General features: G+C 39.0%; 2 protein-coding genes across 2 annotated transcripts; one reads left to right on the top strand and one right to left on the bottom strand.

Moving 5' to 3' along the window:
* The first annotated feature begins 152 nt into the window (after positions 1-152).
* Positions 153-18,981, top strand: snx30 (sorting nexin family member 30). The gene is made up of 9 exons (XM_062434045.1): positions 153-458; positions 4,958-5,173; positions 7,825-7,935; positions 8,053-8,211; positions 9,260-9,449; positions 11,487-11,686; positions 12,324-12,413; positions 12,783-12,935; positions 13,718-18,981. The coding sequence occupies exons 1-9, from the start codon at positions 324-326 to the stop codon at positions 13,793-13,795; spliced, it is 1,332 nt and encodes a 443-aa protein (XP_062290029.1). The 5' UTR covers positions 153-323; the 3' UTR covers positions 13,796-18,981.
* A 158-nt stretch (positions 18,982-19,139) lies between these two features.
* LOC133995439 (solute carrier family 46 member 2) lies at positions 19,140-26,689 on the bottom strand. Its single transcript, XM_062434829.1, has 7 exons — positions 26,067-26,689; positions 25,557-25,727; positions 24,358-24,570; positions 23,915-24,086; positions 22,712-22,795; positions 21,256-21,412; positions 19,140-20,565 (listed from the first exon to the last, which is right to left on the bottom strand). Exons 1-7 carry the CDS (start codon positions 26,679-26,681, stop codon positions 20,508-20,510), a joined length of 1,470 nt encoding a protein of 489 aa, XP_062290813.1. The 5' UTR covers positions 26,682-26,689; the 3' UTR covers positions 19,140-20,507.
* Between the last annotated feature and the right edge of the window lie 524 nt (positions 26,690-27,213).

Below are 27,213 nucleotides of genomic sequence, written 5' to 3'. Positions count from 1 at the left end.
ATATAACAAACTAATAAACTATAGAAAAAGAGCAGGGTTTGCCGTTTCATGAATACTTCACTCATCTCTTACATAGACGATCTTGCTCTTTGTCACGTGACAAGTGTGTTTACCTCCGGGTTCGTGTGATTTCAACCTCCGCAGCTGCGCAGTAGGAGTCAGCTGACAGTAGTGACCAACCAGCGGGTGTAACATCTCCACTGAGCTGTACCTTTTCGGAGGAAAAAGAAGGAACCTGTCGTCTGTTTTCACTCTATCAGCCGCGGAGAACCGGACAGCCGTCACCCTCCCACAACTGGCCACGTCTCCTCGCCTCCCGCAGGATGAGTGTCGGTGCTCCGAGAGGCCTGGCCAGCTCGGGGCAGAAGCCCATCGCGGAGATCCTACACCCGCTGTCCGCCGCCCAGGAGCCGCTGTCCCCGGGGCTAGATGTCACTGTCACCGTCGGGGTGGACAAGGTAGGGTCTTCCCGTGCTTTACATACACCGGTTCTGCGGTTTAAAATCAACCAGACAGGGACGGAGAGAGGACGGTGAACCAAACTAAAATCTATTTAGTAAGCTGTTTAAGGTTGGCACCATGTGTTCAGAGGTTTAATTCATCAAATAAGTGGTGGACACTGATGGAAGTTTAACTGAGAAAGCATGAATGTAATGTGCATTATTTGTGTTTGCTGACCAGTGGAGGTCAGAGCTGAGGTTAAAGTCCCCCTCCACTCAAAAACATGTTTTCTTCTTCTTCCTACAGCTGGATGTTTGGATGTTTGAGCTTCACTGTGCAGACTGATAGATGTGCAGAGTTTGACACTTGAAGGCTGTTTTCATATTTATCTGCTGAAAGTTGTGCTTATTAAAAATCAGATTTTAGGAGGAGGCCGTTGAACATGATTTGTGACATCACAAATAATGTGGTAAACGCCATTTCTGGTCCAGTATTGAACCTGGACAAGTGAAGCATCCAGTGTACAAACGCTGAGACTTTACAGTGAATTAAGAAATATCCTATGTGCAGCAGTTAAACCTCTGAAATGAAATGTATTTGCATTTTCATTGCTTCTAGAAATGTTTATGTGGAAGGAGTAGGTGTAATTTTAAAGTTATTAACAAGATAACTGACCTTTCTTTGAACCATATCAGACATATAATTATTCAAAGTAAAGTATATTATATACATTTTAAAACATGTCTGGAGGGGATCTTTAACCATTTGGGATTTATAAAGTATAAATTTACTGCTGGATGAACCCTTAGTTAAAGCTGCAGTGCGGGACTTTTTTTCTTCCCCTTCTGGCAGTGAGAGTAATTATACAAACACTGTCAACATGTTGCTTATGTCATAGATACTTCTGTCACAGCTGCAAAATAGTGGATACATTGTTTTGAGTGTCACAACCCCAACAAAATGTTTTGTTTCTCCATCAGAATTTGATCCATTCAGTCCGATAACATTTGGAAAGTCTAGAAGAGCTGCACAATGAAATTATTTTATCCCCATACAAGTTAGCAGAGAGCTAACTGGACGCTAGCCACTCTGCCAATGTACGTCTTTGGTGAGCATGCTGTATTCATTTAGCCGGCACGGGAATGACACCACTGACACCAGATTTAAAAACTCTGTGTACTGGTAAATACTGAGAGATTTATCTGGTGTTGATAGGCTTAATCAACACTTTGTGACATCATTATCAGCCTAGGTGTGCTCTGTAAACTAACGTTGATCATGCAAACAACTACAAAGCTTTTTTTCTTCCCTCTGTTCACTTTAGGAATCAGGCATTGCTAACCAATTGGTTTTGCAGTTAATTATTGCCACGAGACGCTTTAATACATCTGTCCAACAAGGCTACTTGTTTACTACCTCCTCCACTAAGGAGTTAATGATTCTACTCTCAATCTAGTAGCAGAAAATTTAAACAACTTGTCAACACATTTCAATAAATTCTGGTGGAAAGCTAAGCTGTTAAATATTTATATGCAATACTTTTTATATGGACCACATTTTGTGTAGCTGTCTTTTCTTTTCGTGTGTGCTAAGACTCATTTTTGAAAATCTGGAGTTTGCGGTTCATGACAGATGACATTATCGATTCAGCCCCACAATATCAATAATAGTAGAGGTGAGGCTATTTTCACAGAGCAGACATGTCGCAGTAGGAAAAAGCACAGGTGTAACTAATAAGATTGATGATAGCTGAATTCCATTTAGCTTAGAGCTGCAACAATTGATCAGTTGCCAACAATTAAATCTATTGCTATCTATTTTGATAACCAGTTAATCGGTCTGTGTCAAACTCTCTGATTCCAGCTTTAAATGTGAATATTTTCTGGTTTCTTTAGTCTTCTGTGATTGTAAACTGAATAGGTTTGGGTTTTACACTGGTGGTTGGGACAAATCAAGAGATCTGAGGACATCATCTTGGACTTCAGGAAAAAGTGATTGCCATTTGTCACCATTTTCTGACATTGTACTCATCGACCAATCTAGAAAATAATCAACAGATGAATAGATAATGATATAATTGTTAGTTGCAGCCCTAATTGAACTGCTTCAGTTTCAGGGGGCTGCTGGCATTGTGCACGCTAGCTTGCTGTCACACGCCACATCGTATAGTGTAATTGGTAACACTTACTTACTACCTTCTATGACAAATCAAAAATGTGGTGCAAGTTCTTCCCCTCTCTCAGCTGAGAACTGTTGTATCTGTTCAGAAAGTTAGAAATAAATGCAACATATAAGTATTACAAAAAGCAGAATTTCACACATTCAATTCCTGTGTCCCAATATTTAGTATTACAGTCATGCATCTCCCAGCTCTAATCAGGTTCTCCCAATATAATAATTTCAGATTCTTTCCTCGCTGTCTGTCTGCGCGTGACTGTGTTGCGGTGGCCTGGTTGTTCATTCACAGCGATGTAGTGATGCAATGCAATGCAATTATCTGAACTGTGATTACCAGTGTAGGTTAACACCACAGTGTGAAGAGAGAGCACTTACAATGTCATCAGTCTCTGTGTGTGTGTGTGTGTGTGTGTGTGTGTGTGTGTGTGTGTGTGTGTGTGGGGGGGGGGGGGGGGGTGTCGGTCGGTCATAGGCTACTTTTGGAAACCGATTTCAGACTTGGGGACAGCTTGTCCAATTGGGAAAAAGCTGATTTTAGGGTCAGTGGTTGAGCAAGTAATGGTAATGGTTAAGGGCTAGTCTCCAGGTAATGAATGTAAGTCTATATAATGTCCCCAAAAGTGAGCGTGATTTAGTATGTCACCATGGTCTAATATGTCCCCAAGAGTGAGCATGATCTAGTATGTCCCCAAAAGTCACCATGGTCTAATATGTCCCCAAAAGTGAGCATGATCTAGTATGTCCCCAAAAGTGACTATGGTCTAATATGTATGTGTGTTTTTGTGTGTATAGCAGTGAGCATTTTTCTGAAGAAACTGTGAGTGTGGTCACTGTGATGTAGTGTGAGAAGACACGGGTTGGGGGTATCGGGGTAGCACTTCTCTTGACTGAGGCAATTTGGACACATGCCCACTCTAGTTCATTTATATTTTTAAAAAAAAGTGTGTTTGGCAGAACAGTGATTAAGGTTGAACATTAGTGTGGCATGGACCTTAACCCGTTTCCTCCCTCGTGTGAGGTAAAACCGAGTCATGAGAACTTCAGAAGAAAATCAAATGTGGCAGTTCAGGTTGTGGTTGAGGGATTTATTTTCAGAACCAGTTTTTACCATGCGGCCTTGTTGCCTCAGCGTTCAGCCTACTTTCCCGTGGCAGTGTTTACACTCTGGTCAGTGTTTGCATTTTAACATTCTGTTCTCGCTGTCCCTGCTGTTGGTTTACTGAGACCTGTAGAGCTTCTTCTTCTTCACTGTTCATTACTCATGAAAAATACAATTTTAACACGCATGTTTCTCCACTGATTTATGTTCTTGAACTTTTTTTTTCTTACATTTTATAAATGTTTGATCTATTTAAATTTGTGAAATGTGTGTTTGATCCACTTTAATTTTTATATCCTTTGAAGCTGATTGAAATTAAATAGGTCATAGAAGTAGAAAACTATTTTCCTGTCTGGAATTAATAATGTGTCCAAATCCACATGTTCTCTTCATTTAAGGAGACATTATCCACAGCTTCCCCTTCTGTCCTGTTATTTACCTTTTTAATTTCACTTTTTTGAGCACTCTTGCTGTGTTTGGATGGAGCCTGCAGGCAACATTTGGTGTTTGCTCTCCACTTGTTGCTATAAAGAAAACACAATTGCTCGAACGAGTCTGACAGCACGTATTTTACACCCATGTACCTCCCGGAAAAGGTTCCTATTTTAACATATAAATACTTTTTCATTAGTTTGATATAAATGTTGATCTGATTTGTTTTTGTTGATCGAGGTAGTTACATACAGTGTAGAGCTATAATTAGTCAATTAGTCAATGACAGAAAATTCATCTACAAGTATTTTGATAGTTAATTAATCAGTTTAGTCATTATTTCAGCAAAAATGGCAAATAATTTGTTGGTTTCAGCTTCTCAAATGTACCGATTACTTATTTATTTTTTGTGTCCAAAAAGGAGAATATTGAATATCTTTCCGTAGAAAAATTATGAAGTTTCTTATCTGTTGACAGCAGAAACAAACACACACTATTAATGTCTTTGGAAACAAACTTTAACTGCTATATTTTTCATATAAAAACAGTGGAAATGTATCTTCATCCCGCAAACGCCCCGTTTTCTCTCCTCTCGTCCATCATTCAATTAGACAGACAAGAATAGAGATGTTGTGTCAGATGATGCGGGGTGTGCATGCAGCAGCAGCCTCAACAAGAGCCCCATTGACAGAGAGAAACAACTGCATCACCGTCAGCATCAATCTATCAGCTCTTTGTTTGCGGTGTTTTACGTCTGAATTTCGTGTCACCATGGTGTCATACATATGTTTATATTTGTCCACGCAGGAAGCCGGGCTGACCAACGGCACGCCGGTCGAGACGTCGAGTCCCGCCTCCGCGTCCTCGCTGTTCAACAGGCTGCAGCTGGATGACGACCTGGAAGCAGACACCCGTGACCCCTACGCCTCCACCGAGACCCGCGACCTTTTCGTCACAGTCGACGACCCGAAGAAGCACGTCTCCACCATGGAGACCTACATCACCTACAGAGTCTCCACCAAGGTCTGCTATTGGCTGGTGTCATGGTAACACTGTCTACCTGGTTTACTGTGGAAGTTGGAAATCCATCATACATTATCATGCATATTCCTCTTATTATTTGTAATTTTTCATCGTTTGGTTATTTTACAAACTCTTCTTAAAGGGATGGGATGGATGGGTGTGTCTTCATACTTCTTGATCATACTGACCATTAGAAGATCTCTTCATCGCTTCACATACAGTGTAAATGAATGGGAACAAAATCCTCAGCCCTCCTTCAGTGCTAAAATAAAAGTTTATTTGAAGCTTATTTGAGGCTTCAGCTGTCCAAATTAGTGAAGTCAAGTCAATATCTTTCAAGACAGTCTTTTTAGTGCCAAAGTCCCTCTTTTTTTTTGTTAACAATCTGCACCGCAGCTGAACAGGGAAACACTGTCCGTTGAGACATAAAGAGGGAGTTTTTAACTAAAAATACTGTAACTGTGGAAAAATATGCACTTTATTTAACCAACTCAGCCAACTGAATCCTCATTATCTTCAGATAAACTGTTATACACGTAACATGTATTACATAAACTGTAATACATTTTTTTTGTAAAATGAAGGCTGTGGAGTTTGTCCCCACTCACTTACATTGAAAGTGCATTATAAAGAGATCTCTTAATGGTCAGTATGAACAGGAGCATTTCAGTGTGCATATGGACAACTGGCTATTGTTATAAAACACAGTAGAAAAATTGTGAACCTATCCTTTAAATAGTGTGTACAAGGAAAGTTTGGTATGCAAAAGTTTCAGTTAAAGCTGTAATTTTTTCAATGTGACAAAACTTCTTTACGATCTATTTGATACTTTCTATAACTTCTATGTAATATTTTAGTAGCTTACTCTTAAATCAGTGAAGGTTGAGCCCCCTGTCTTGTAAAATGGTGTACTATAATGTTATTATTTAGTGTTTAACGGGGCAAAACATGCCAAACTACCAGTATGGTTCTTTTTAAATGTAAGACATCTGACATAAAAACACATTACATTTCTACATTAGTAGATGCGAGGCACCTCATGATCAAATCTTTTAACTCACAAACTCATTTGCTCACATTTAGTAGCTGTAGATAGTCATTCCTTATTACACCAGTTTTACACACGCTAACCAGCGCCACCTGTAGGCAATAAGTGTTATGAAATAATTAAAAAAGCATGTCACTGCGATCATTAAGCTCAGTTTCTACATCCTGTTTCTTGAAAAAAAAGCAAATCAGGAAGGAAATTATAATTGATTATGATCTGGTAGCTATTCTTTTGCTCTGGCCTTGTACAGTATGTATTATTGTTGCGATAAGAACAAAACAATACTGGTGATGTAGTGTGGCGCCATTACATATGAATGATGGAACAGATTGGATTACATTTGGGAAAACAGTTTTCCCTCCACCTTCACGTAAAAGATTTATATTCAAAAACAACTACTTGTATTTAGCAGGTGGACCGTCTGTTCCTCCACCACTCCACCTGCAAGAACTTGAATTTGTTTTGACTCTCAGTAGAGTCGTAGCTTCGCAGGCTTCTTCCTCTGGGTAATGACGGAAACAGATTCAGAGAGAGACACTGCCTTAAGCCACCGGGTTGCGTCATGACAACAGTTGCTATGTGCACTATGGTGCTTTGGCTCAGAGGCCTTAGACAAATATCACAGCAGAATATGAAAACAAAGTGTTAATTGAGATAGTGTGTATGTGTGTGTGTGTGTGGGGGGGGGTCTTTTAACAGTGGAGTGTCAGTGCATGTGAGTGCACCGTCAGTTATATTTGCAGGTCAATAAGCATGTACTAATAAGCGTGTACTGTAGTAATCCTGTATGGGCTAAGATGAACAGAGATGCGGCTGCCCTGCGGTCAAATGTGTACATGCATGAATTCTACTCTTACTCATATGAACATGATGAAGAGCGATCATAAACAACTAAACTAATCATACGTATATTCACCTGATTGATGATTCATTGGTGCTCATCATGATTTAACACATCAAACTTGTGGAACTAAATTATATTTTTCACAATTAGGTATGTAGAAAACAATGTAATTTGTTACTTTTTTTATTTTTATACTTGTTTAGTCATTTAAAACAAAATGATGGTGCAGTAGTTCATAATTAATAGCTGCATCTGCAGACAGAAAAACATGATTGATAATTAATTAAGACTAAATATATGAACGTATGCGTTATGTAGAAGAGAGCCAGGTATTTTGTTTCACTTGAATTTTCATTTCATTGTCGTGAAATAACATAATTAGCTTTCAGTTTAGTTTTGAATCATGACCCCAACATGCTACTTCTGTTTCTATTAGAGGTCTCAGAATAAAATATATATTTTTCAGATATACTTGCATGGAAATGGATGCTTGCCAGTATTCACAAAGAAGAGTTTTCAAAATGCATGTTTTTCTTTAGTTTAAAAGTAAAGATCGTGTGTAATATGTTTAAAAAAAAATAAAAACAGCTCCCAAAGATGGTGTACTAGTGAAATCAACCCAACCAATCATCCACCCAGCACCCCCCTGGGAATTCACATCCAGCACCATCCTTCATTTAACTGGAACCCTAGTTATTTTTTACAATTTTTGAATAGTATGTGCACTGGAGTCTTCAGGGTTTCTGTATTTTCCTCCAGACGTCGCGGATAGAGTTTGACCTGCCGGAGTACTGCATGCGGCGGCGCTACCAGGACTTTGACTGGCTGAGGATCAAGTTGGAGGACAGTCAGCCGACCCACCTCATCCCCGTAGGTCACCTGAGCCACGATACCATCTCCAGCCCTGCTTTTCTAATGAGAAATACCTCATTTATATTCTCTTGTCTCCTCTTCTCCCCCTCCTCCTCCGCCTCTCTTTGTCTCCAGCCGTTGCCAGAGAAGTTCGTGATGAAGGGCGTAGTGGATCGCTTTTCGGAGGAGTTTGTGGAAACACGCATGAAAGCTCTGGACAAGTTCCTGAAGCGAGTCGCTGACCACCCCGTCCTCTCCTTCAATCCTCATCTAAACGCTTTCTTGTCTGCCAAGGTAAAGACTAAGGGTGGAAAGTTCACTTTGTCACAGGACATCTTTTCGGAAATGTTTTTGTCTTTTTATGAAGAACTCATTTTTCTTTCAAGTTTCTTCCCATTTGATTAAACTAATGGCTTGCCATACTAATGACAAGCCTTTATGTCCCTAACCACATCTTAACAACAACAACAGCTGTTTTATTTCTTGTTGATGCAGCACTTTGTATTTGTCAGATTTTTCTTGTACTGCTGGCTACTTGCTGCCACCAGCATCTGCTGCCCCAGGCTGCCTAGTTTTCAAATTTGTTAAGATGGTGTCACCCAGATGATACTATAAACAGTCAATAAGTCAGCTACAGAGGAATGTAGTCTCATTGATCCATGAATATGGCACATGAGATAAAATGTGCAAAAAGGAAAAGCATAGATATTGATCTCCCAAACACCTTTATTTTCTCACCAAGTTCAGGCTCTCTCTTTCTGGAGGTTATATACTGCGGCCATTCAGAAACACTACAGTCAGTGCTTTTCCTTTCACATGCTGCAATTTATTTTATGCAGCTTATTGTCACATTCAAGATTCTATACAAAAAAAAAAGAAGAAGTGAATCTCAGCAGTGATCTTCCAATAAAACATCAAGCTTCTGCTGTCTTGCTTGTGTTTTTGTGTGTGTGTGTGTGTGTTTTCTCCATGTCTGTAATCGCTCACAAATATTGTCCTTAAGTAGCAGAGACAAGATTTTATTGATCCCTATGGGAAAATTAGGTTGTTTCAACAGTAAAATAATTAGGCTCTGTAAAAGAAAGACAATAAGCATGCTGGAGCGGTATAAAATGTAGGTGATAAACCACTAAAGACAATAAAACAGAATAGGAGCAAGCGTTGGTTTTTTTTGAGGTTGTCAGCAGTTTCAGCTTGTTGGGTAGGAGAGAAGAAGAGATTATTGACACTGGACTATGGATTTGAATTTGAATTGATGACTAAATATGATAATAACTTAGATAAGCTTTTCTGTGCTGGGATCCTTGGCGTCATGTGGCCTGTCGTCACTGTGTGTCTGCAGGACCTGAACAAGCGTCAAGGTCTGGCCCTGCTGACCAAGGTTGGCGAGTCGGTGAAGCACGTGGCTGGAGGCTACAAGCTGCGGGCGCGGCCAGCCGAGTTCTGTGCCATGGGGGAGTACCTGGACACCTTCACCCAGAAACTGGGAACCATCGACCGCATTGCTCAGAGGATCCTCAAAGAGCAGTCAGGTAACAGACCAATGAAAGAGACCAATGAGCTTCCATTCCCCCACTCATACCGTCTTTAGAGGGAGATAACATGTCAACAGTGTATGCCACATAGGAGTATACATCATCTGAAATCTGTGAACCTGATGATTAAATTGAGATGCTGCTCAGCACTCTGTCATGTTTTTCTAGTCATAAATTTGTAATAAATAATGTGTTTAGGTAAGGCGCCTATTCAAATGCAAGTTAAGAGTGTAGTATAAGTTTGGTCTTAGAACATTATGAAGGAAATATTATAAAGGCCATTCCCATGCTCAATTATGTCTCATAAGTTGTTGCAGCAAGTTTGGGGTTGATACTATTTGGGTTGGTACAGATTTTGTTTAAAATGTAAGCATTTTCACCAATCGAGAATTAATCACAATACCTCATTATGACATCAAGACTTTGAGAAACACAGCAGAAAAACTAATTCTGTGAATTGATATCAAGAACTTTTGACATTTACATTCTGGAAATCACCCTCGTATTGTTAGTATACCTAGAAAAGCCACAAATGAGCTGAATGCCCTAGATCTTTAGTTTGTGTTTGTAAACAACAAGTTATTTTATAGAATGAGGTCAAGTTTCAAAAAGTGGTCTCACTACAGTGAAATGGTTACTGTGGTAACTAACATCATCCTTCATGAATACAATTGGATACAATACAAAAGAGTCTCAACTTTCCAGTCATATCTAATTTATGTAATTTCCAAGACTGTTTATAGATCCCAGTCAGCAGAAATATTCAAAGACACCACTTTTGGAAAGGGAGAACATAGCAGACTTATACTGCATGTGAAAAACTGCATGGTTTTTTGCATCCAAAACTTGATGGGATTAGCATAAAGTAGTTATGTCTGTAAAGGAGAGACTTGTGGGTTCCCCAGTTCTTGAAGTGAGAGGTCAAATTACACCATTTAAAAACGGCCTTTGCCAGTTTTTTTATTGCCAAAGTTTTGCCTAACTTTGAAGCTCTATTTCCCAACAAGCATAACATGGTCACCTTAGGTAATCTAGTTTCACTTTAAATTGAGCCCGCGACAGCCTCTGAAAGACAGTAATGTCAGCCAATGATGTCGGTATCCATGGGAAGTTTACAGGTGAAAAAAGCCTTTCTTTTTCATTTTGCATTTCCATTTACCAGTTGCTCCCATTCTTCTATCTTATATTTATCAGCTCTGTTATCATTGGTATGAGGTCCTGATTTGGCAAATATTTACTGATAAAGAAGCAGAGCTGAAGCCACTTCTTCACAGCTACTTCTTTTCAGACACATGTTTTAGGTACCAGGAAGCAAACATTTAGAATCAGTGGTGTGTGCTGCTTTCAACATGGCCTCAAGTATTCCTCTTTATACTCTGCCTCCTCTCTTACCTACTCATGGCAGTTGGTTATTTGTACCTGCCACATTGTGCTTGTTGTAATCTGAAATGCTTGCGGTGGCCAACACTAACTTGTGTGAGTCTATCTGCAATGTGTACTTTTCTTGTTTTTGCTGTGAAATGTGCAGCTGCAGTGTTTTGTTGGATCCCGCAGACCTTTGGGCCTTGAGGGTGCATGGTTGATAACTGTAGACGTAATTCATGCATGACAAGGGACTCTGTTACACTCGTTGGCACCATCTGTTCAGATCTTAGATGTTTGGCAGTCTGTGGCTTAAAACTCTGCAGCACAAACGGAAGGTTCTTGTTCCCATATTTGTGGAGATAAGATGGAAACTAGGGAGGACTGTAGATAATGAAGGCCTCAGCTGACAGAGTGTGTGTAAAAAAGCAAATGCCACGCATGCTTGACTCAACAGCCTGGCATTCAGTCATGTCAAATTGATAAATATAGACCATATCGATATCTGTCCCTCTGTACAAGTGCTGCTGTTGTTCCCCAGCCTAAGCTATTCATACCTAAAGCTTAAAATCTGGAGTCTGAGTATGAAGGAAACAGAACTGTGAGTTTTTCTAATCTTTTATTTGTTGCTCGGCTTTCTAACCACCTCTTTTTCTCTCTCACTCCCACCAGAGTACCTAACAGAGGTTCGTGAGTACGGCACAGTGTACTCCAGCTGGGCGGGGTCGGAGGAGGAGCTGCAGCGCCCCCTGGAGGGCGTGGCAGACAGCGTGTCGACATGCTGCAGAGGACTGGTTGACCAGAGCGAGAACATGAGTCAGGACTTCCTGCCTGTACTCAGAGAATACATCCTTTACATAGAGTCCATGAAGGTGAGGGGGATGAGGGAGGTCATATAGTTGTTTGAAGATGGAACTTTTAAGATGTGTCTGTTCTGCTGCTGCGACACTCATAAATGAGCAAGATGTAAAGAAAGGGGGAGCAGCTATGAGGGGAACTGGCAGATGAGTATAGCTGGTTGAAGAGAGCACAGTAAACTCTCACACACTGTGAAATAACCACAGATTACTTTTTGTTTTGTTTGTTTTTGTGTTTTTAATTTATGACAGGAAACAAAGGAGAAAGACATCCGGTGTGGGAATGAACACAAAAACACAAATTTCAGTTTCACAGTAGATCCCTTTTGGCTTACCGCGTACACAAACAGATTTGTCCCCTTTCAGCTGAGTCACCTTTAACCCCGAATAGAGGAAGTAGCATCTGACATTCTGCTTGCGTCACGTCCTTTCCTCACTAAGTTCCTGCTTTCAGTAACGAGTCCCAAACTGTTACACATTTTCTGATTTCTTAATATGTAATTACTTAAGTAATATTCTCTCTCTCTCTCTCTCTCTCTCTTTCTCTGTTTAATATTTGTGACGTTTGCTTGCTCAGAAACTTTACAGTGTCAGTAGACGTCATAGTAACAGTGCAACATAAAGACGGTCAATGTTCTGTGCTTGATTACAGAACGTCTTGAGGAAGCGAGACCAGAGCCAGGCGGAGTACGAGGGACGACTAGAAGCTGCCATATTGCGTAAACAGGAGGACAGAACGCCTGTAAGCCTCCTCCTTCCTTTCATCTGTGTCTGGAAACTTTGAAACTGCTGCGTTCACCTGTTGTCATTTCTGGGAGTGTTGGTAGATTCCCACAACTTTCTATCCCTGAAATTTCCTTGCTGAATGCACACAGTGTGACATTTAACCTTTTCAGTACAAGCATTTTAAACAATGAATAATCTACCACATTCCTTCATATTGGATGTAAGTCATCTCTCACTTTGCCAAATGTCAGCATTCTCTAATATAACCATCCCCATCCAACACTCCTGCACCACCAAGACCCCTGTGGTTGTAGTCCTGTAAGCTGTAGTATCAAGTCCCCTTAAGGCCTCCATGTAGCTGTAGTTGTCTCTGTCTTCCTTGTAGATCCCAGTGGAAGTAGAAAAATGCCAGGACAAAGTGGAGTGTTTTAACGCTGACCTGAAAGCAGACTGGGAGCGCTGGCAGAGCAACAAGAGACAAGACTTCAAGCAGCTTCTCACCGGCATGGCCGACAAAAACATCAACTACTATGAAAAGGTATGCAAGAGATACACTGTAAAGCATCACAAGTGTCGAGCGTGGAGTATCTCTTCGGAAGGTTTCATTTTCTTGTGATTATTGATCAAATGTTTTTTTTACAGAGTTTATTCACATGCAGAGCTTTTATTTAACAGTCACCGGGTAATAGTATGTATACTAAAACAGTCATAGACACCAGCAGCTATTTTCTGAACCAGCAAATGATGACAAAGAAGATCCTGGTGTGTATGTTTCCAACAGCAATGCTTAAAATGGACAAAGCCATCTGCAATACCTGAGATACCAATAAAAAAAAGAAAAAATACTTTTTTGGGGTACTTTTAATGTTTTTATGCCAAAATCATTTAAATTCAGCATGCCAAATATCTAAAATCAATCACTAATAAGTGTTTGAACAAACTTTGAACAAATCAGGGCAGAGTATATTTTCACTAGTCAGCACACAATTCAGCTGGTACTCAAAAAGTATTGATGTTTGATAACAAGCCCTCTTCACTGCACTGTCAATCAATTTACAAAATATATAAATACAGGTCCATAGTAAACAAATAGTAGGTCAATACTGTTAAATAATCTAGTAGCTGTAGCAAGCTGATCTTTGGGATCAGATCCAACAGCTGAAATGAGCTATCTGTTGTAGATTCACTGAACATCAATGCTGCAGAAACTCCCTTCAGACACTGCTATTGAAACACTTCTGATTATCACTTCTCCCTGTCTTTTCCTTGTCCCCCCCCCCCCCCGATATCGACTGACTCATCCGTCTCCACCCTCCGCAGTGCCAGGCAGCGTGGGAGTCGCTCATAACTCTCCTCCAGGACAAACAGACTGAGGACAAAACGAGCGAGACGAACTGAAACATCTCCTCATGTCTCAGACCCCATCCTCTCTGTATCACACACTCTCTCTCTCATGCCAAGGAAAAGGACCAACAGGGGCGGCAGATTTTAACTGCTGGATTTAGCCCCAGTTCTCCTGTGACATGATTGTACTGAGGGGAGTCGTCTCTCTGCAAAGGAGGTAACGAACGGTGCATTCAAGGACAGCAGGGAAAAAGGAGAGACCTACTATGTACAGACATTTTCCTTTTGTTTTACGCCGTTGTTATTGACTTTTTCTACTTCATATTTCCAGTTAACAGTTGTTTGCCAATGCTACTTATTTAACAACAGTCTCAGAGAGGCGTGTTCTCAGTCTTTTCTTTCCATTTTCACATCAAGCTGAATGTGAAGCTTAATTCTTCAGCGCTGCAGAAGTTTTGTTGTTGTTTTTTCTAAAGGATATTTTTAGTAGGTGTGAAGTATGAAGTATTTGGACCCCTGTCAGGCTGTAAAAGCCGCTGAAAATGTAACACTAACACTCTCCAAAGAAACAAGACTCCTTAAAAAAGATTTTTCAGTATCTTATATCTTATCATTTAGAGGGCCAGACAGGTTATTCTTTCATGTTTCAGCCCAGAAACTCTGTACTTGTAAGAATAACTGCTGACCCTCAAATGTTACAGTTTTCCTCGCTTCCATTTATCTCAGTGCACTATGAAAACCAACTTGCAGTAACTTGAAATTGTGGCATCAAAGCTTCACAACATGGCCTTGTGTTCGACCAGAAGAGTCGAGGGGGAAAAAAGTAGGAAGTGTAGCGACAGATGTCAACGTAAGACATCTGTAAAAGTCTCTCTCAGCTCTTCAAAGGGAAACTTTAGGATTTATTTGACATATTTTTGATTCACACCTTTTACAGATAAATAAACGGTAAGAAAATCTGTTAAACAATGACGACACAGGGGTGTGTGTGTGTGTCTGAGTTGAACGCTGAGCTTTATGAGGAACGTGATGTTATTTTTTTTTGTTTTTACCCCATGAAGCTGAGCTCAGATATAAACTGTAGATTTGGTTAGATTTGTGTTGTGGAAGAATAAAGTGCAGCAGTGCCACCTGGTGGTCAATCTGCTGATTAATTTTTTAAATGGTAGCTTTTAACGGTGTGCTACCTCTTTGTTGATGTATATATTTCTTTACCGTGGCCATTTACAGCTGCAGGAATGATTTCACCTCTCATCTTGAAGCACAGGCTTGAAGTCAGTTTGGGATGCTAAATGGCACAGTGGGCAGATTAACATGATGAAAAGCACTGAGAGGGAATTAAAGGCTGCTTAACTGGAATGTATTCTCTTTAGACTCATGAAAACGAGTGGGGTGTTTCTGATGAACATTTTACAATAACATGTAATTCTTTTGCAGTGATTCACCTTAGTGATGCATTTATACATTGCATTGGTAACATGTGACATCATCACACCCCACTAACAGAATTAATGTCTACTTTCAAGGAGAATAAGTGTTGAAGACATTGTTTTTCTTTCACACTGTGCAGAGTTGTCAGGTGAACATCGGTCTGAGTTGGAATCAGGGAATTTCTTACGCATGCTGGCTCAGAGAGAAACAAAGAGCAGTGAGGCATCTGGGAAATCTGTGTTAACACTTGAGGGGGTGGATAACTGAAGATTTTCACTAGTAAAGTTGTGAAGACTCCTCAGGTTGGAGACAGACATTGCAAAAACCAAACTCTTTGTGTTCTTAAAATACGTGAACTGTGTGAAATGACTGAAAACCAAGTGGTGTAAGTGGCCCTAGTTTTAAAGCTTTTGTTTCTTGGTTTAAGAAAATAAATTATTTCTCTTAGTTTGATGCTAAATGAGTAATGTGGAAATTATAAGCGGTTTGGGTCTGTTGTAGCCTCTGACGAAGCAGTTTGACGCCGTGACTTTGTCTGCTCTGCTGTGACTCAACATTTTGAAAGTGTAGCAGCACTTCAGCGTGTACCACCAGCAGCGTTTTTGCATCACACTTGTTTCCTCTTTTTTTTTTTTTTTTACTCAAACTGTTGCTGATGTGGCTGTAAAGGAAAAATCCACTCTCAGATATTCTGTTATACATTAATGTGTTATTTTTGCTGTATCCTTTTTATTTTGGTGATTTGTCACTTTTCTCGAAATGGAGAGTTGGGTACAGTTGTTTTTTATTGCTGCAACCAATTTTTTTCCTGAACCACACTTCATTGTATATTATAATAATAATAATAACAGATGAACAGCAAAACTACATAGAAAAAAGGGATGCCTTTTTGATGTATTTCTGAACCTATTGTAGTTGTTCTGCTGCACCAAAGGGTGGATTTTTCTTTTAATGATGAATAACTTTGGTTAAATGATGACATCTGGTGGTACATAACAAATTATAATATTTTCAAGAAATGTTTTAAATGACACTGGACACATGTTAAATCAGCCAATGCAAAGTAGTTGCACGTTGCTGAGGGTTTAAGATCCCCATTGAGTAATTTGGGTTTTCCCCCCCTAATAGTCTGCAAGCTGATGACTCTCAGAAACATGACAAATGATGACCAGAGCAGAATCAGTCATGTGACGTCTTTCCAGGAAAACAAAGGCGCTGATTTTGTTAATTTGTGTTGCAGCCGTATAAATGAGAATTTTGTTTGGATAAATGAAATCACTTCTGTTTGGAAAAAGTTTCTTTAGCATCATTTCATTTATTGACAAGTCTTTGGGGTCAATGATCAGTGATGCCTGTTATTGTAAGAAAATTGTTGTTTCTGTTAAAACAGACGTGCATGAGGCAGCTACTGTGTCCTCTCACTAACAGAAGTCTGGGAGGTGACACATGAAGGAAATTGTATGCTTATGTAGGTGTTTTCAAATCAGCCGGTTAGAAGTCTTGTACGTCCAGTGTCAAGGCAGCAATAGCAGGACAGTAGTATGGATGCGCTGATGCTAAAAGGCTAAAATACTGTATTTGTCATGCTAAAATATTTCAATTTGATTCAAGTGTTTTGAGGTTGAAACAAAACCCTTCTGCATTATCTGTGTTTTTTCACATTTATTGTAAGACGACCTCAAGTAGGAGGACTGTTCAAAAACACAACTGTTGATTTAAAGGACCGTTTCAGCATAATTTTATCTTGAGCTGATTTTCCTGTAAATGTTAATTTTCACAAATATGTAAACAGCACAGAACTGGAACTTTGAATTCTGGGAGAGTAAATGCATCGCTATTAAGCAAAGTTAAAGGTACCCTGAATAATTTTTTACCAGTAGTAAAGGCGAACAGTGTTTTTGTGTGTTTTTGTATCTCAAGACAACGAATGATTTGTTCCGGTGAGGAAAAGTGAATGTTAACATAAATGTGTTTGTTTACAAGAAAATTAGAGGGTACCCTTTTAATCTAGGCAGGGGTTGTTTTTTTTATTATCAGTTTATAAATTTGTTCACCATTTCAAACATTTCATAATAACAGGAACACCAAAAGAAATGAGACGGGAAGGGGCATTGAATTTAAAAGTGCAGTGTGTAGAATTTAGTGGCATCTAGCGCAACAGACTTGGCAGAAATTAAGTATAATTTTCAGTACTGATTATATTTTAATGAGTGTATATTTACCTGAAAATAAGAATTGTTACATTTTTGTTACATTAGAATGAGCACTTTATATCTTTCACAGAGCCCACCTTGTTGCACCGCCATGTTTCTACAGTAGCCTAGAATGGACGAACCAAACACCTTTTGCATTTTTCACAAGTTTGGTTGCACTTTGCAGCCATACCACTAGATGCCACTAAATCCGACACAGTGGTCCTTTAATTTCCACTTCTTTTTTCTTTTCTTTTCTATTTTTTGTAAAAATGAAATATCAACCAGTAGCTCATGTTTACTGTGTTCATCAGTCACCATCCAGTTATTAATTACAAATTGAAAACGCTGCCCCTTTCTTTTAATATATTTTAATAAATGTAGCAAATGTGATAACAGTATAAAATGAACTAATGGGACATAAAAAAACAACTTTGATTACTTTTAGTTCTGTTTTGTTTATTGAATCAGATCTATACTTGGTATCTGTTTGTTTACAGCCAACCACTGTGAATTGTTACCAGCAGTGATTTAAAAAATACATTAAAAAAAGAGGCATTGGTGCATCAACAGACTTTTTTTGCTATCTGGTGTAAATGAAGTAACTGTACTGAGCTGATGAAGTGACCTGACCTGAGCATGTACAAGTTATGGAATCATTAACACATGACTGAATTTTGTTTTAGCATTAATGGCAATATATACAATATAGCCCAATGTACAGCTGAATTATATGATGCAGCTGAGTCTATTTTGTGTAGAAGTTCATTGAGGAGGTTCCAATTAATATCTAAATAACACCTTTTAGAAGGGATTATAGATTTGCTATGTAAATCTGGCATAACCAAACTGTAAGGAATATACTTTTTGCAATTTGTAGTGTGTGGTTTAAAGATGTTTATTGGAACTCCAACGATTGATCTTCAATGAATTTACATATCCTTACTCATAGCCATTGTAAAAGCCCCATCTTATACTGTGTGCCTGCTGATTTATTGTTGCACTATACGTAGCTCCACCCCTGGAAATGTCTGCTGGGGGGAAAAAAAGATTAAATTTGCTTCTTTGTGTTGCCAAAAATGACAATATTTCGTCTGGCGACGAGTTGGTTGAGACACATTTTCTGCTTCAGTTCAGTTCTTTAATGTTAAGAAAGGGATCGTCTGCAAAACTAAATCCAGGTTAAATCCCCAAACAGGGACGGACATGTACAATGGCCAAAAATTAAGAAGTGTGTAAAAAGGTGAGAGTACAATTGAAATGTTCCTACATCAAACGTCCCCCTCCTTCCCTCCTGTGTTTCTTCCTCACATTGATTCACACATGGAGAGTCTGATTTGCAGCACAGGAAAAACCAGATCAATCAAACCTGGCTGAGAGTTTAAAAGTCAGACAACTAATGAAAGTGTGAATCTAACTTCTTTCTTTTATTTCTGTTCCTCTTCAGTGTGTACTGTTTACGTTCAGAGTCCTTATTGTACATTTGGATGTTAATAACATCTTGTAATTATACAAAAAAAAGCGTGTATATTGATGTTGTTTTGATGCAATTATCTTTACCTCAAATGATTTTTTTGAATATATTGGACCAATAATAAAAAGAAGGAATGCATTTGATATTTTTCTGCTCAGCTTTGATTTGTTTTTGTCTTCTGAAACATTTATTTTGAGTCTTATCAATTTTGTGTTCACAAACAAATTCAGAATTGAAAAAAAAACAAAACAATAACAATAATAATAATCATACAACTACAAAATTATAGCAGAAAATCAGAAAAGAAGTTTTATTTATCATTTTTATTTCATAATTACAGAGGATTTCCCAGTACAATACATCCAGTTAGTTATATATAAAGTTAGAATAAATCAAACTGAAAACTATAAAACCTCCCTCAGGAATACTGGAATAAAAAGTATAACTTTTATATAACTCAATGACGGCTTGATGGCTCATTACTATAAATGTTTCCTTTCCTCCCTGACCTTTATACAAAGATTAGTTGTCGTTTAGGCTAAATAAGCTTCATTTGTGCACTTTGTAAAGTGTCAACAGATAAAAGTGCAATCATCGATATGTAAAATTAAATAATCTCCCTTTTGATCCACTATCATTTTGTATTGTGTGTTCTCTTTTTTCAGAAAATCACACAAGATGGAATTTAAACAATAAGTCAAACCTGTATTAACCCATAAAGTACCTTTCCAACAGGCCAGTGCAGTCACAAGTAAATATGGAAAATCCCAGCCATTAAAAAAAGTAATGGCCACAGAGACAAAGACAAAATGCTCAAGTGTGTAAATGTGAAAGGAATTAAAATAATTCATGACATGAGTACAATTACAATGTCATAACAACAAAACTCATTAACAATGTCAAAAATGTCACTTTCAAACCCATTTTTTTCTTCACTTTCAGAATTTTCTGACTTGCAGAAATGATAGTCAGCATGTAACTCTTGTTGACAGTCTGAAATATTATAAAGTGCATATTTTGATTCTTATCCATTTGCAAAGTGTCTCTATTTAAGACATCAGTAGAAATATGAGAAGTATAGATTATGCCACATTTGAAAAATAAACCTTGTACAAACAAAGTAAAAAACAATTCCAAGTAGTTATCGTGTGTTCAGATGAATAATGTTAAATCTCTCATGTTCACATGAACAAAAAAATGACAATTATTACAAATCTACTACTTTTTCTGAAGGTGTGGTTTATGTGGTGCTCACATAGCATTTTTCCTGTCTGACACACTGACGGACACGTATTCATTATGTTGAAATTACGGTCCTTGTGGGTGTGTAGTTGTGAACATTGGAACATTTCTCAGGACGATGACATCTGTTGAAATATGTTTGACTTCATCTCTGTCAAAAGTTCAACTACTTTTAAGAAGTGTTTGATATATTTTCACACCGTGCCCTCTGTCAGTGCGTGTCATCTCTACACGCGGGCTTTTTTACAATATGAAAAAATGCTACTCTCTCGTGTAAACATTGAATTTGCAGTTTGTCCCTCCTGAATCACAGGAAATTCTTTCCTGCAGAGGAAGTGAGATTAAGTGCACCATTCTCCTTTTCTCCACTTTACATCTCAGTTCCCTTTTTCCTTGTGCCATTGTTCAAACGCAGCTGCTGAATGCCTCAGTCACCCTGGATCCTCTGGTAATGTTGCCTCTGAGGTGATCTGCAGCCGACAATACTGGAGAGAGGAAAGAAGGAATATGTTTGAGGAGATGAGGTCTGTTCTTCATTGAAGTTTGAACCTCCATCAAATCAAGTCTGCACTCATACACACCTAATGTCCATGTCTTAATAGAGTATAGATGAGATATGTCAATATTGATTTTTTTTTTTTTGTGAAAAATACCCAGACTATTAAAAAGTAGCAGGTTTATTTAAACTGATTTTCATTGCTTTAAATCCCCATATGCTTTGTTGTGTGTTGTTTTATGCCTAACTGGTCACCACAGCTCAGAACATGTGGTTGTAGAAAGTGAACAAAGAAAAAAAACTAAGAAAAGAAAATAAGCAGCTCTATGAGTTGCTCTTAAGAAGTGAAAAAAGTATTTAAAAGTTTAAAAAAAACTGTTTTACTAAAAGCTTATGATTTGCTTGTCTTGCTTTACAAGGAGTCCATGGCAAAGCGATTTCCTATATTTCACACTCATTCCATTTGGCCAACGATACAGGTCGCTGGCTTGGAAGAAAATAAAATTCAGTGAAAGTTTCATCCCATATGCTATAACAGAACTAAACAAAAGAATGAAGAGATTGTAACTGTTGGAAATGGATGTATGTATGGTGGCGGGTATTTGCAAGCAACACGGTATCATCCGAGATATCTGCAAACAATCACATGGATCTGAACCAGTCTAAAAAAAGACAGTACCTGATGGGTATCATTCCCAGTACTGACAAGATGCTGGACAGCATGAAGACGCAGCCGGGGAGCCTGTTCAGGGTTGCCTGATAGATCTTGGTAAAGACAGGGAGGTACACCAGACCTGCAAACTTCAGACTCAACTGCAGTGAGGTGAGAGTGATGCCTGATGGGAAGGAGAACAGATAGAACAAAGTAGAGAGAAAAATGTATTATCAACTTTCTCAAAATGGTTCAACAAAGTTTAATATATGTATTTATCTTTTGGGATGAGATAATCTGACACAGAGCTTGACATGTATGTATTGATAAATCTTGTTTCCTTGTGTGCGGACTGGAAAAGGGTTGGTGTTGCTGGTGTGTGTGTTTACATTGCGTTGACTTCTCAAACAGACAATCACGTCAGAGCAAACACATGTGGAAAAACCCTGCCAATGAATAACCCTGCTCCTCTAATCATCCGTGAGCCCAGTCTATGTGTGTGTATGTGTGTGTGTGTGTGTATGTGTGTAGATATGTGTCAGCGAGGGGAAGCATGACACACTGACTTGTGGTAGAATAGGCTCTTTGTGATAAGCAATATTTTTTGGTACAAAGCAAATCCGACTGGTTTCCAGTATGCAACACTTCTCTACATACACGTGCACATCTGCATACCTGTCTGAAAGAAGTAAAACTTTCTGCACACACAAAGAAACAAAAACAGAGCTGACATACAACTGAAAGGATAGTAACTTGATTGAAATCTATAAACATCTAATTCACAAGTGTCTAAATCTTTTCCTTAGGAAATCCAAATATAAGACAGATGGGGATCAGGGTAGTAGTACACACACTGCATTGTACTGTAAACAACTGCACTGAAATGAAGTCTTTCTGCATGTTTTCGCCTAGTTACTGGCCTTCCATGAACTTTCTGATGATTCAGAGGTCACTAGGCCAACCCAGCCCAAAAGACCTCTTCCTCCACCATGCAGTTACAGAATGATGCTGAGTTTTGAGACACTCGCCCTTTTTTGCTCCTTGAACTGACAGACATCTGGCACGTATTCCAAAGTCTAGTTTTATGAGGTTGCTGCAAATAGAATAATCTTAAATGGTAGTAGCAATATTTCTTCTATCTCAATATAATACTCACATGTGGACATGGACATTTAAAGTTTAGTTAGTTTGTTTTAGTAATTTGACTGAATTTACCCTTTAATAATCTGAGCCTGTTAACAACAACTCTCGATAGTATTAGTACTATTTTCCATTTTCCTCCCTTTTAGTCAAATTAATGTGTTGAAACAATCTGCAGCATGTTTCAATTATACTGCTATTGGTTTAATTAGTTTTATTGTTCAATTATCTCTCCTGTTTTCATTACTCACTTATTGCATTTTCACACACACACACACACACACACACACACACACACACACACACACACACACACACACACACACACACGTTGCATACTCACCATATGAGGATGCTGGAACCTGCTGTGAGAGCAGAGATCTGATGGTGGGCATCGGGATGAGAGCAAACAGGGTAAGCAAGCGAGCTGCAGGGAAACAAACGCTGATTAATATTTTTTTTTATTTTTTTTCTCTGAAGTCCTCTTACCCCGCCACTGCTGTGCAGCTACTTTTTTCTATCTTTGGCGAGGTGTGTGTCAGACCTCTGATATACATATCTGAATTTTCTTTCCGTTCAGCTCTCCTCTCTGTAAAACAATCCTGATTCTACATCCATTTCACGATTTCAGGTTTTTCCATGATGTGTGCACAGTTTGTCTGGTAGTTTTTTTTCCCTGTTGCTAATAAAATTATATTATTATTATTTGTTTGGGATTCACAGGAGTTAGCAACAGTATCAACAGGAGAGCACTAAAAATGAAAATTTAAAAAAAGAGAATCTTTTGGATTATTACGTCGTTAAAAAAATAATTATATTATATAAAAATATCTTCATGACTAATATGCCTACATACATATCAGTTTCTCTGTCACACAGGAAGCTTCCAGCGTGAATGTACCGCAACACACAAATTTGATGGCTTCCATTGATTCTCAGTTCCTGATTTTAGTTCCTGTATTGTAATGATTTCTGCTGATAACCTAATTGTGTCACACGATCCTGTCAGGCCTATTTACAACAGGTTAGACAAGTAAAGATATTTGGGCAGTTTGACTTTTCACACAGTTTATATGAATTCAGTTCCTCATTCTTGCGAAATCTATAGTCAAACCGACAAAACCAACAAAACATTGGCACCTATTTTGTTTTGTTTTGGGGTTATTTTTGCTGTGTTTGAGGGACTGTAATCAATACCATGTAAGTGGACTCTGTGACAAATCCAAGAAAACACAATACATGAGTGAATAAACTAATAAAACAGATGCATTGCTCCTTTTGTCTGAGAATGTCTATTTTCAGAGTTACACTGATAACTGATGTGTTGTAAATGCTGGATATGATATTAAAGCAGATTTATCATTAGTATTAACATCAATATTATCTTAATTTTTATTTTAAAGTCTCTAGACTCTAGAATTCATCCGAATAAAAATCCAGATGTGTTTTACTGACACTGACAAAACATCTGTCTGCACTTCTGGGAACTGAACCTGACATTTGAATCTATGTCAGATTGTGTTGCCTCTGAGCTTCTCAGTCTCACCTAGGTAGTACATGTAAGTCGCCGTGACAAAGGTCATGAAGTATATTCCCGAGGCGAACGACACCATGCCAATCATGATGAGAGCTGCATCACTGACGCAGCGGCGAAACACGATGACGCCGACAAAACTGGTGAAGAAAACTGCAGCGCCTGCCGCGTTCCCATAACCCACCTGGAGGGAAAGAAAAAAAAGAGCGATGGAGACACAAAGAGAAAGAAGTGAGACACAGAGGGTAAATGAGAAAATGTGACAGCAAAAAAGAAAGTGAAAGAATTCCAGTCTACTTGCAATGTGAAAACTGGTGGCAACGTTTTTTTTTTTACATAATTACTGTTGATTACAATTTTTTTTAAACCATTTCTAAAGGAGCAAAATCCTGCTCTCTTACATGCATCAATACCTTAATGCATTACTTTACATTACAAAGAGGCCAAATTGTCACCTGCTTGGCGTTCCAGTTCAGCGGCGCTTTCAACACAAAGGAGCCCAGTACTTCCATGGCTCCGCCCACTGCACTGGTGTACATGATAGCAGCGGCAAACAGCAGAACCATGTTTACCATGTTTTTCCCAGCAGGAGCCTGGGTGGCAACATTACCATTTGTGGGAGAAAGGATGTGGCCGTCCTCATCTGGCTCTTTGGATACATCTTTCACCTTTAAATAAGTAAAAAATTAGTTCCCTGCTGTGGTTCGGTCACTATTTAGGTCACATTTGGGGATATAAAAGTTGTAACATTTTGATGAAATTGTGGTTCTGACAGTGTGACAGTTTGCTGAAAGGGATGTCAAGACTGAAATCCAGCCAAGATTACTGAGAGCAAGTTTATTCTGGCAAGGTTTCAATAACTGCCAATAACAAACAAGGAATTTGGTCAGGTGATTTATCATCAGTTCAATCTATTTTCAAAGGTGGGGCAGGTTTGAGGGCAACAAAGAAGCAATTCTCAGACTTTTATAGATGACAGGAAGCCAAAATTGTAATTATCGATAATGTGCTGATTAATTTCTCAATTAGTTGATTAATCATTTAGACTATGAAATGTTCGTAAATAGGGAAAAATGGCATTCACAGATTTTTAGAGACCATAGTGATGTCTTCAAATTGGTTGTTTTGTCTGTTTAACAGTCTATTTAAATTAACTGTCATATAGGGGAAAAAGAGCAAATATCACATTTGAGAAGGTGGAGCCATCAAGTATTTGGCATTTTGCTTGAAATATGACTGAAACAACGAATCACTTATCAAAATGGTTGATGATTGATTTCCTAATCTGTTAATCATTGCAGCTGTGGCGTTAATTCATCTATTTTCACATCACTTGTCATCACTCACTGATCAATTAGAAACATCTGCACTAAAATAATTAATATTGCATTTGCTGGTGGTTCACTGAAAACTTGTTTACTGTCACACTGTTGCCTCAAGTGAAAATAAGTTTTTAAAAACTGTAAATGAGAGAATCACATGGATCTATTTACCAAATCAACATTACAACAGATGAATTGATCCAAATGATAAACCTAAGCCTGCTGAATGTGGCACAGTTAATACTGATCCAATAACACATTTGTTTGAATGGTGATGAGCTGATCCTTATCTCATGCAGCCTTATAGAAACAAACACCAGAAATACACTGACCTTCAGCAGGACCGAGGAGTGTAAGAGGCTCAGTAGGAGCAGAGCAATGGCCACACACAGCAGGATGGTCCCATGTCCCACATTGGCGCTGTACAGCGAGAACAGATGACCCGACACCAGACTGCCCACCAGACCTGCTGCCCCATACAGCAACTCTACTCTCATTATCACCTGCATGGAACACACATTAAAAATGAATCTTATGTTTTTACTAAGCTTCATGAAAACTTATTGCACATTAATTATTCAGTTTTATTGTGTTTTTCCTTTATTTTTAGTCTAGTTCAGTGCAAAACTTTGCATTCAATGATGGAAAATTGGCACCAGCAATGGAAAACGTATTCAGGTAGCTTACTAGTACTATAAGGTTGGTGCTTCTGAATATTGACGTTATAAACTAGGGATCAAATATAGCCTACAACAAATAAGAGTATAATCTTGTTACTGGATGATAAAAGCAGGTTTTCATGATATGTAGTGACTTTGGGAGCATCACCCGGGAGCACTGACCTTAGATCGGTCAGCCGTGGTGGAGGCGAGCGATGCCAGAGTCATCACCCCGGACCAGTATGCGCAGTAACCCCCGGACAGTCCGAAGACAGTCGCCGCCCCGTACATCACCTCCAGCGGGAGGCGGAAGAGAACCACCAACAGCAGCATGATCCTGGAAAGCAGGTAACCGCACAGGGGCACCACGATCGGGGCTTTCCTCCAGCCTCGATCTCCTAACCAGGCCAGCAGCATGGAGGGTAAGATCGGAGTCAGCTGGATTATGAGGTTGAAAGTCAGGTAGAAGTTAGTAATGGCTTTCTGCTGGCTCTCCTCTCTGGAGATGTGCGGGTCGGTACCGTTGGCAGACCGGTCCTTCACCACCAGCAGCAGCGCGGTGTCGAACAGAGCGCTGGCCAGCTCCTCGAGCACGACGGTCGGCTCTATCAGCCGGAGCACCGCGAAGATTGTTTGACACACACCCGTCATCACCATGATTGCATTTATTGACGATTCAGAGTGTAACGGCAGCCTCCACTTGTTAAAACTTAAAGTAAAGTCAGACTCATTCTGAGGAAATGCAGAAATAAACAATGTGGTTGCGCAGGTTCTTCTGAATAAGAGAAGCACGATCATCTCACTGCTTTTCTTCCTGCATGCGTGAAAATAAAAACCGCCACGCCTCCTCTTCTTCCTCCTTCTCATGCTCAGCTGGCTGGAGGGAGTGATGAAAGTGTGTGTGTGTGTGTGTGCGTGTGTGTGTGTGTGTGTGTGTGTGTGTGTGTGTGTGTGTGTGTGTGTGTGTGTGTGTGTGTGTCGTTTGGGAAACCACCTTTCTCAGCTCAGTTTCATCATTTTTGATGTAGCAGGTGCAGATTTTTAGGTTATCACCATCTGATGGGTTTTTGTTGTGTTTCCTGTGGGTTTTAACAGTGAACAGATAAACACAGACACCCAAAAGAGAAAGTGAAGCATGATATTCCAACAAGGCTATTATTATATTATATTATATATTCCATTCAGAAAAAGGAAAAATATGAAATATTTCAAAATTTTTGAACACACAGTTTTTCTTTGCAGACATTTGTAGGAACTTTGATAACCTGCAGGTAATCCATCACAGTTTGTCAGCTAATGGTCACTTTTACTATGGATTATGTTTCTAATA

This window comes from Scomber scombrus, chromosome 15 (genome assembly GCF_963691925.1).
Source record: "Scomber scombrus chromosome 15, fScoSco1.1, whole genome shotgun sequence".
In the NCBI taxonomy this organism is placed as follows: domain Eukaryota; kingdom Metazoa; phylum Chordata; class Actinopteri; order Scombriformes; family Scombridae; genus Scomber; species Scomber scombrus.
This window is presented reverse-complemented; position numbering and strand designations above follow the sequence as displayed.